Source organism: Callithrix jacchus, chromosome 10 (assembly GCF_049354715.1).
Source record: "Callithrix jacchus isolate 240 chromosome 10, calJac240_pri, whole genome shotgun sequence".
NCBI lineage: Eukaryota > Metazoa > Chordata > Mammalia > Primates > Cebidae > Callithrix > Callithrix jacchus.
In genome coordinates this window covers 117,282,602-117,293,848 of record NC_133511.1, presented here as the reverse complement: position 1 = coordinate 117,293,848, position 11,247 = coordinate 117,282,602, and the positions used below count along the sequence as shown (strand labels likewise).

The window sequence follows — 11,247 nt, the reverse complement described above, 5'->3', positions numbered from 1 at the left end:
CCGCCTCCCAGGTTCAAGCGATTCTCCTGCCTCAGCCTCTCAGTAGCTGGGATTCCAGGCATGCACCACTACGCCCCTCTAATTTTAGTATTTTCAGTAAAGACAGTTTCACCATGTCAGCCAAGCTGGTCTCGAACTCCTGACCTCAAGTAATCCACCAGCCTTGGCCTCCCAAAGTGCTGGGATTATAGGCATGAGCCACTGTGAGTGTGCAGTCTGCTGTATCCAAATGCTACACCTAATCTACCATGTTTTATTTAACCACCCACCCATAAATGAACACACAGGGATTGTAGCTTGATATCAGGAAACTTCTCATATCCATGTTCCTTATTTCTGTATGAGAATTTCTTTGCAATATATAATCAAAATCCTAATTACTGGGCCATAGGATGTGCACATAATCAACTTGACTGAGGACCGCCTCAGTCAAGTATTCTGGTAGAATACTCCAGAATGCCTCCACCTCTATGAGCACACATACAGGGTATGTGGCATTCAATATTCCCACTTACTGCCACCCATGGCACTATTCAACTCCGTTTTTTATCAGCCTAAGTGTTTTTCTGGGTCAATTCAGCTATGCTGTAACTACATTTACTAGAAATTATTTTTCTGAACAGTCCTTGGGTTGGTCATATAAGAACTTTGTGCAAGATTTGGAAGGAAGAAAGCAAGACAGTAGCCATGGTGCTCCAAAGTGGGTTTAGCGTGCAGGTTACACACACTGTCTCTAAGCCTCTGGCTCACCTCCCTAGCACTGGACCATAGCTGGGCCTGCAATTTCTCCTGCTCTCACCAAACCTCCTTTAGCACCTCTGAGTCTTGGACCAGGCACTTGCACAACTCCATAGCGATGGATGCCAGGTCATCCTTGTGGTTGAGGTTGGAAGTGAGAGGAAGATGTGGTTCCAATGTGTTCTTACGGTTCTATGCTTCAAGTGTACCTTTTTAAAAATTACTGTATAAAACACATAACATAAAATGTACCATCTTAACCATTTTTCAAGTCCAGCTTGTTTCCCAGGCTGCCAGCCCTGCTGCCCTGTAACAACAACAGGCTCACCATCAGATGCAAAAGCAAGAGCCTTCCATAGAATTATTTCCGAGTTCTCAAAATTAATTCTGATAAATCCCTTATCAATATCACTCAATCTAGTTCTGCTTACCTGATTGAACCCTAACTGCTGCAAGGTGTAAATATTATATCATGACTCTTTTCTGGTTTTCATTTCTCTATTAGCTTTTTGGACTTGTTTTCCTATGAGCCATCAGTAGATTTATTTGATTAGAATAGTATAACATACATTTCACTGAAATTAGCTTTCAATTTTAAAATGCCTTTTCAACCTTCTCTAAAGAAGAAGAGTAGATGCTAAGGAATTCTGGTGTTTTCACAGAATATAGAATCCCCTGCCCTCAGGATTGCTCCTTAATTTTAGGGATGACTTTAAATATTATTAATTTGACTTCCATTCCATTCAACCTTTTAAATATATAGTTTCACATATTAAAAACTATATAACCTTTTGAAATTCTGACTATTTTGGAAGCATCGGAGGAATATAGGATCTGTAATGAAAATGATCCATCTCTTTTTACAGTGCCTACAACAGCTTCTTATCTCGCCAAGATAAAAACTGTATGTCACTACGGGTAGTCTGGAGAGGTTTCCCCATTATGTTTGCTGTTGTTGTTGTTGAGACAGAGTCTCTCTGTGTTGTCCAGGCTGGAGTGCAGTGGTGCGATCTCAGCTCACTGCAACCTCCACCACCTGGGTTCAAGCGATTCTCCTGCCTCAGCCTCCCAAATAGGTGGGACTACAGGCCAACAAAGCTAGAGTTAGTTAGGAGGAATAAGTTCTAGTGTTTTATTGTGTAATAGGATGATGAAAGTAGAGAATAGTATATTGGGTATTTCAAAATGGCTAGAAGAGAGGGTTTTTGAATGCTCTTATTAAAGGAAATAATATTTAAGGTGGTTGGTATACTAAGTGCTCATTACCTGATTTATACATGTATTGAAACATCACATTGTAGCTGATACATACAATTGTGTCAGTCGTGATTTTTTTTAAATAAAGGAAAAAGTGAAATAGCAAGATAAGAGGTTTTAGAGCCACCCTTGTAAAATGCAGCCTCTTCATTTGTACATATGTATTGTCTCACACTCAATAATTTACTTTGTTTTTAGCAACCATTCACCTGCCCGGTATCCATCTCTACTAAAAACTACAAAAATTATCCAGGTGCAGTGGCAGGCGTCTATAATGCCAGCTACTCAGGAGGCTGAGGCAAGAGAATTGCTTGAACCCTGGCAGAGTTTGCAGTGAGCCAAGTTTGCACCACTGCACTCTAGCCTGGGTGACACAGTGAGACTCTGTCGCAAAAAAATAAATAAATAAAAATTTTACTTCCATATTCAAGAGAAACACTATTGCTAAACGTTAAGTTTTATTGAGAGTTATGTAACTGCTTCAATATCAATTGTTTTCTAGAGCACTAAAGTTCAGCAACTTAAGAATTACAAGCAGTAGAGTAGAGTTGCTAATGTACAAAGAGAAAGCGTAGAGGCAGACTGCCTGATTTTAAATCTTGAAGAAACACCAACAAGTTGTCAGACTCAGGCAAATGATTTAACCTGTGTTTGTCTGCTTATCTGCAAAATTGGGATAATAGTGATACAGTTTCCCCTTTAAGGTTAAGGAACTTATTGTAATGTACTTGTACCGTATTCTGACACTTAGGAAGCCCCATAGGAGTATTACCTCTTAGCTGCATGTTAACTGCCCACTATGGCAGTGTCAAATTCTTTGACAAGTAAACAACTACAGCAGCATTTTGTTGGAAATGGAATAGCACCACCTTAATTAAAAATAATAATAAATAGTATCTGGGCAAAATTTGTTTCCAGGAGAATGTGGCATCAAAACGTAGATTCAATAAGCGATTGAACAGCCAGTGGCACAGTTCAATTCTCACCCTCGATATAAGAAATCTACAAAAATCAGAAGTGTTTTTTGATAGATTACATATATAGACTCCATGTTTAAGGGAAAGAAGAGAGTATAAAGTAGGTGGTAATGATTATTTAATGAATTCCCTTAGGTGTCAGGATAAGTCTTTGCTTGACCAACTCAACCAATCAATCATTTTTGAGTGTGAAAGGACCATACTGAGGAGAAAGGAAAACCTAACATGAAATTTCAGCTAACGTAGTGGTTAGAAAATAAACTGAATTCACCTCTGGAATAATCTAAATAGGTTGTCACATTCCATTATGGTTAGGATTCAACTTTACTGATTAATAGGAAAGTCTACGTGAATTAAGGTATCTGCACATAAAAGGATTTTGCCTTTTGTGATAGTTAATACGTCAAATTATACACTAGGCTCAAAGTTTTTCGTCTTGCACATTTTTATGTCTGTCTCTGTTCTTTATTCTTCCTGAAAAATATTAGAACATATTTATTGGGGGTTTATATCAATCAAATCAAGTCATTATCATTGAAGACGTATTGCTGAATCTTCTATAGAGAACAGAAAAAAACTTAAATAAATGTATAATATGAATTACCTAATAGTTAACATTAAATTAATAAGCCATACCCCTATTGAATACAAATATTTAGAAATACACATTCACTTAACTAATCAGGACCTTTACTGAAGTAGGGTTTTTAGAAACCAGAGACTTCAGGAGAGAGATATAGCAACTGTATTTTTGCTATGAAAAAACAAAACTGTTTTCCTCCCAAATATATAACGCCACCTTCAAGTTTCCATTTCTCCTTTAGCTGAGAGCAATTTGATAGAAGATAATAATCCTAACTCTTCTGGTGTTGCCTGAAAGTCAGCAGTAAAAGGACTAGGATCCAATTTTAGGTCATTCTCAGTAGAAACTGGGGTAAGCCACACTGATTTCCTAAAGAAAAGGGAGAGAGAAAGCAGACAGTGTTGGCACACTTGGGATCAAGTCGGTTTTACCACTGTTTGATAGCGCGATCATTTTCAGGACAGTCATTCAGGAGTACGGTGTAGAGCCGGCATACTACACCTTCTAGATCCTCGTGGACTCTTGGCATGAGATTTGAGCAGATAGGCTTATAGAAAAACTAATTACAGCTAGTCTCCCCATGATTTCTGCATCAAACACTGAGTAGGAAGATTAATGGTCTTAGATAAGTTGTGATGCTTGCATTAGAAGAGTACCAATGTGCCCAGCAAAACAAACTCAGCCAAACGGATCCTAAGACCAGTAAGTAAAAGCACCCAAAGCTTAACTGACCCACTGTGGTGGCGGCAAAATTCTATATGTCAATGTGAGTGAGTGAATATGAGAGAGAGGGAGAAAGGCAGAGACAGAGACAGAATAAAAATGAGAATACAACAGTAAAATTCGTGTACCCAAGGCCTAAACAGACACTTTTGTTGGTCAAATCTTCATTTTTTTTTTTTTTTTTTGAGTCGGAGTTTCGCTCTTGTTACCCAGGCTGGAGTGCAATGGCGCAATCTCGGCTCACCGCAATCTCCGCCTCCTGGGCTCAGGCAATTCTCCTGCCTCAGCCTCCCGAGTAGCTGGGATTACAGGCACGCGCCACCATGCCCAGCTAATTTTTTGTATTTTTAGTAGAGACGGGGTTTCACCATGTTGACCTGGATGGTCTCGATCTCTTGACCTTGTGATCCACCCGTCTCGGCCTCCCAAAGTGCTGGGATTACAGGCGTGAGCCACCGCGCCCGGCCCCAAATCTTCATATTTTCAAGGAAAGTAGGCTTCAAGCAACATACTAGTTACTATTTTTTTTTTTTTTTTTTTTTTGAGACAGAGTTTCGCTCTTGTTACCCAGGCTGGAGTGCAATGGCACGATCTCGGCTCACCGCAACCTCCGCCTCCTGGGTTCAGGTTATTCTCCTGCCTCAGCCTCCCGAGTAGCTGGGATTACAGGCATGCGCCACCATGCCCAGCTAATTTTTTGTATCTTTTAGTAGAGACGGGGTTTCACCATATTGACCAGGATGGTCTCGTTCTCTTGACCTTGTGATCCACCCACCTCGGCCTCCCAGAGTGCTGGGATTACAGGCTTGAGCCACCGCGCCCGGCCACTAGTTATCATTAAAATAGGAATATCTATTTATCACTATAACTCTGTTATAGTGATAATGAGAGAGGCAGTAGTTCTGGGGCATTAGGTCAGAACTCTGTGTTGCTCCAAGCATTCGGTAGTTTATAAAATCGAAAACATATGTATGATGTGAAAGATAGAGCCAAAGAGATACACAAAGACAGAGACAGACAGAGACAGAGAGAGAGAGACAGACAGAGAGAGGTGGAGACAGACAGAGACAGAGAGACAGAGACAAAACAGAGAGACAGAGACAGATCAAGAGACAGAGACACAGACTGAGAGACAGAGAGACTCAGAGACAGAGAGCTATACACAGAAAGAGACAGAGAAAGAGAATCAAAGGGTAGTTTCTATTTAAGGTTTAAATAGAATATCACTAAACCCATCAGAATTATGAAATATGTTAAAGGGAAGGTTCACAGTATTAACAATGTGAATAGAATTAATGTCACTGAACTGTACACTTAAAATGGTATTTCATATTATGTATATTTTACCAAAATTTAAAGAAAAACAATTCCGCCTCCCCCTGAAAAAAAAGTACTATAACCTCATTAAAAGACATCACATATTGGCTTAAAGCTCTAAACTCTTATTTTGATGTCAACTATTTCCATGTATTAAACAAGGAAAAAATTTTTCCTGTGGTTTTGAGGTAGTTTCCAAGATTTGCCACTCAGATTTATAAAACTTTACATAAATATTTCAATGGCATGGTAAAAGTATGTCAGGATACCTTTCCCCTTAGTCCCAAAGTTCATGTGGGGCTCCTGGGATTCAATATCACAGTTCCACAAAATTGCAAGCAAAGTACATTTAATTATTAGGCTCATAAATAAGCCCTTCTTTCATGTATTCACCATGAGTTAGTATTAAATGGACTGATTGATTTTCTTACATTTTTAGCCACTTACTCTTACAAGATGAAACTGAACAATAAAATGTATCAGAAAAAAATACTATAAAGGACAAAACATTGAACGATAATATCAATGCTCAATTTTATCACTTACTAAAAGTAATGGAGTATTTAATGACTCTGTTTTGTAGTTGAGTTATTATAAAATAACCTAGTTATACTAGATTGTCTGTTAGGACCATTATATATCTACGTATTTTTATGCTAAAGTAACCATTGCATTCAAAATATTAAAACATTTTAAAGTATTCATTAAAATATTTATGTAAATGCTAATTTAGGGTTTATAATTATAGTTATAGGTGAATCATGTTATATTTTCTAAAATCCATGCCTCCAGAGAAGCTTGTAATAAACAAAGGTAAAGCTAAAACATTCCAAAGGAATCAGATCTGCTTTACCTACCTAGAGGCAGAACACTCCAAAGAGATTTCCTCAGGGTCATGATGTATATTCCTTGGGATAAAGTACAGCTCCGTTTGAAAAAGGAGCGTTTCCTCAGAAATTACCTAGGGAGAGCACAAAGTTTAAGTGAAAGATATTTGGAGTAGCAGAGGAGAAATACACACCCTTGAATAGGATGGAAAAAAACATTCACGATCTCAAAAATGGCTACTGTTGTTCTTAGGTAAAAATGAAGATCTGACAACTCGCTGGGAAAGAAGAGGAGTGTTATCCCTCACAGTGAATTTTAAATGCCTGGGGGCAAAAAAAATCCTAATTCATTGCAGCAAGTTTAAATTGCCACTTATAGACATCTTTATGATTCATTAATGAAAAGGTTTCCGACAGTTCTTTTGAGAAAGGTGATTTGGAAGTCAAATGACAGAGTGGTTTAAAGCACAAGCTTTGGAGAGTGTTCATTCTGGTCTGGCATCTAAACTACTACCAACAAGCTGTGTATCCCTGGAAAAATTGGCAAAGCACCTTCTGAAGCTCCAAATTCCTGATTTCTAAAAGGCAATACCTTATTCAAAAAGGAATGTTATAATAATTAGTCCCTGGTCCAAAATATTTGTGTAGTATGAATATACATTGTTTAAATTTGGGAATCTATGAGAAGATAATATCCTAAGACAACATTGCAATTTAGGATTTGTGCATAGCTGAATAACCAACAAGAAATTTCATTTCCATGAAAATCCGATCCATATATTGACACAAATCCTCATGGAACATGGACAGATTTCAAATGGCCTAACATTGAACATGATACAGCTTCCCGAGATTGGTGACCTTCCACATTAGAAGAATTAAATAAAATTTAAAGCCATCTACTAATATTTAGTAAAATATGATAGCAGCCTAAAGGCAACTTAGAATCAGTTCCCTAGCCAATCTATAAATCTGTGATCTAAGGTCCTGTGCACACAAAATGACCCAATATTCAGTGAGGAATAAATGAGAAATTCTGTTGTCCTCTACCCATAAATTATGTTAACAAGGAACAAAGATTATTTTTTAAAAAGATAATTGTAATAATGGGCATAAAAGTCTGACAAAACATTTAGTATTTTTACAAACAATCACTGTCCTCACCCTTGTCCTGATGCCACAATCATGAACAAGATATATAAACTCATATACATATGTTTGTATCCGATTTGCAGGACAGCCCATTCCCAGATGTAACTCATCTGCAAATATATACAGATTTCTGCTTTCTTCAAGTGGGACAACTGAAACCATCAACCAGTCCAGAGAGCAATTTATTTTCACTGTGGAAAGAACCATATGAAAAGCATCAGAAGTGTGTCTATCTTAAGTGTTCAAAGAATATTCAACTCTGTCTTTGTGATAAATAAAAGGGGTTTTTTTCCCTCTAGCAAGGGTAACCATGGCTTAAGGTTTTCATATTAACATTATTAACATTGTTTTCCAAAATATCTAACTAATTATGTCCCCAAGTCACCAGATTTCAGTAATTTCGTGGGGGACGTAGGAGGATCAACATGCAAGGATGAGAAAAAGCATAACCGTAGAGCCCCTTGCTTTCTCATAAATAAGTTATATTCCATGGAGGCTGCCATATTTAGGACAAAACATAAGGGACAGAAGTAAATTGCAATGCATTAGAATAAGAGTGATATCATCCCAGTATACTTTTTGGAGAGAGAGAGGTGAAAGGGTGGTTCTTGAATAGAATTCATGTCTAGAGCAGCCACAACCAGAAACAGCCTCAGCAATAAAAGGAAATAGTCTGAAGAGAGAAAACCCGTTATCTGGGATGTTAGTTTCATGCAAGTTTTGTTGTAAAACCCATCTTTACCGTCTATATTTAAATCATCAGTAAGTCAATAATAATCATTATTTGTAATAGATTCCATTTGGAGGAACTGAGTGTTTTCTTCATAAAAAGTACATACTTATATTATTAATGAGCAAGTGGCCACAGAGGATTCCACCTCCCCTGGAGCCTGGCTGTCTTGCCTTTAGAGAGAAATCATCATCAACGATGTAAGACAATGTACATTTCAGAAAAGGTGGTGTAAAGAAGGCATGTGTTCCACATTAGTGATCACAACCTTTAAATCACGTCTCTCCATGTGTTTGAAATACTGTACTCACATCGCCTAGGAAAGATGATGAGGACGGTCCTTCTGAAAGGAAAATAAATTCCAGCAGCTGAGATTAAAGATGGATGGAAAGGATAAGTAGACATGGACACACAGGAAACTCATACTTCTGATTTCACTGCATTTTTTCACACCATCATTAGAAAGTCGAGTCTTTTTGTTTTTGAGACAGTTTCGCTCTTTCACCCAGGCTGGAGTGCAATGGCGTGACCTCAGCTCACTGTAAACTCCGCCTCCCAGGTTCAAGAGATTCTCCTGCCTGAGCCTCCTGAGTAGATGGGATTACAGGCACCTGCCACCACGCCTGGCAAATTTTTGTATTTTTAGTAGAGGTAGGGTTTCACCATGTTGGCCAGGCTGGTCTCAAACTCTTGACTTCAGGTGATCTACCCGCCTCAGCTTCCCAAAGTGCTAGGATTACACGTGTGAGTCACCGTGCCGGCCAGAAAGTCAAGTTTTAGTTTGACATTCTCTCAAATAGCTGAGAAAAGCCTGAGGAACACACATAGATACTTTCACTGCAGCAGAACCTTCCTTTTGCTCAGACTTCGTGGAAGATAGTCCGGCCTGAACTCCTTACCCACCCTGGATAGCCAGAATTCATGGTCACCCTTTCTCTCTATGTGCTATTCATTTCAATAATTAACTGTTATTTGGTGAGCTGCACTGATCTAGGCATTCTTAAGATTCATCTTTGGTAAAATGGAAAAAGATCAGAGGCTATATGTGGTCTTTTCTCCCAAAGGGATTACAAGCCAAATGGATAAGAAATTGACATATCGGTTTCAAAGAAAGACCCCATTTCAAGTAAACAAACAAAAGGAGAAATCTACCAAAAAAAAAAAAAAAAAAAAAGAACACAAAAAGTAATATTGAAATGCTACTTTATAGTAGATGACATTTAGTCAGGCCTTGGAGCTGGCATGCATTTAGATTCCAGGCAAAACAGAAAAGATACATTGGAATCAACTTGTGGACAGCAACAAGCTGACTTAGCTTTATCCTATTAGCTTCGCAGAACCGTTGATGAGTTTAGCATGAGTGAAGGTCAGAGCAATCTTTTTAAGAGAACAAAAGAGCAATAATATCATCATCAAGCAAAACATGAAAAGCCTGGAAGCAAGAAGATCCATTAAGATAAAACCAAATATCTTACAATATGATACAATCAAGCAGTAGTAATTGGCAGTGGGTTTGAAAAGTTAGACTTTTCAAAAGTTAGAAACAGAGCCAAGGACTATTCCTGAAGAACCTCTGTAAATAAGCCTCAAGATGGAGAGAAGACCAAAAAAGAGAGAAATAAAAGCGTGAGAACTGGGACATTTAGGCAGAAAGAAAAAATGTATCCTCTCTATATTGACACAAGTCTACTCGACCTGAAAGCATTTCATCTTCTAGCCAGTTAGAATAAGATCCGATTTCTGCATCGAGTAGAATACTTGCATGGAAAGCGATCATTATGAATAACTCCTTCAAGGAAACATTGTCTAAAACAGGTTATTTACCATGTAAGTTCTCAGCACCAGGCCAAATCAAGACAGCAAGGAGCATCAGCGCTTCTAAAGCCATGGAGACCTTCATCTGGGCAGACCTCCAGCACAGGACTACTTAGGAAACAAGAAGTGACGACTGGTTTAAATGATTTTTATATGGCATCCCATACTCAGCTGCCTTTGTTTTCCTCCTTATTTGGGTAGTTCCGAGGATGCACTTATCACAGTCTCAACTACCTAAGTCTGAGACTCTCTCGATTATCCAAACACTGAAGCTCAAAGGGACATATCAAGAAAAAAGTGTTATTTGATAATAGTCTACACAAACCTGTTACAAACATCAGGTGGATGGCATGGCACACAATGCTTTCAATAAATACTAAATTACAAGAAACTCTTTTTACTAGCTAACATTCAGGTGTAAGTTTCCATCTAATATAAGAACAGCCTAGATCTCATATACATGAAATCAAAAGACTATTATTTTTTCATCTCTATGGGTTTGGCTGGAAGAAGCAAAGCAGAAATGATAAAATGACTTAACCAGGAACATAAATCCCTAGGAGGAGACGGGCACCCAAAGGAAAGTGAAGTCTATTGCTGTTAGGAAAGTTGACAAATCCATCTGTGTTGATTCTTTCTAAATTAAGGTTGCAGTAACTTCAGACATTTCAAACTTTATGAGACAAGAGAATATTTTATATGCATATATAGACACATAACTTTATAGGTATAATAACTGTACATGTATAATTATTTCAACACTTAAGTAGAATAAAAGTTCCAGCCAAAGATTTTTAGTGTATACATATATTTTTTTTCTTAAGATGGAGTCACGCTCTGTTGCCCAGGCTGGAGTACAGTGGCACAATCTCAGCTCATTGCAACCCCCACCTCCTGGGTTCAAGCAATTCTCCTGTCTCAGCCTCCTGAGTAGCTGGAATTACAGGCACCCATCACCACACCTGGCCAATTCTTGTATTTTTAGTAGAGATAAGCTTTCACCATATTGGTCAGGCTGGTCTTAAACTCCTGACCTGTGGTGATCCACCCTCCTCCGCCTCCCAAAGTGCTGAGATTACAGGCATGAACCACTACACCCGACCTATTGTATTTTTTTAAAATGTTAGT

General features: G+C 38.3%; 1 protein-coding gene across 2 annotated transcripts; it reads right to left on the bottom strand.

Moving 5' to 3' along the window:
• Positions 1 to 2,440: 2,440 nt before the first annotated feature.
• OOSP2 (oocyte secreted protein 2) lies at positions 2,441 to 10,476 on the bottom strand. 2 transcript variants are annotated; one of them, XM_002755394.6, is made up of 4 exons: positions 10,129 to 10,476; positions 7,587 to 7,765; positions 6,453 to 6,556; positions 2,441 to 3,924 (listed from the first exon to the last, which is right to left on the bottom strand). In XM_002755394.6, the coding sequence occupies exons 1-4, from the start codon at positions 10,202 to 10,204 to the stop codon at positions 3,774 to 3,776; spliced, it is 510 nt and encodes a 169-aa protein (XP_002755440.2). In that variant the 5' UTR covers positions 10,205 to 10,476; the 3' UTR covers positions 2,441 to 3,773. The 2 variants fall into 2 exon arrangements, with proteins under 2 accessions (XP_002755440.2, XP_035118696.1); XM_035262805.3 differs by lacking the exon at positions 10,129 to 10,476 and adding an exon at positions 8,616 to 9,084.
• Positions 10,477 to 11,247: the final 771 nt, after the last annotated feature.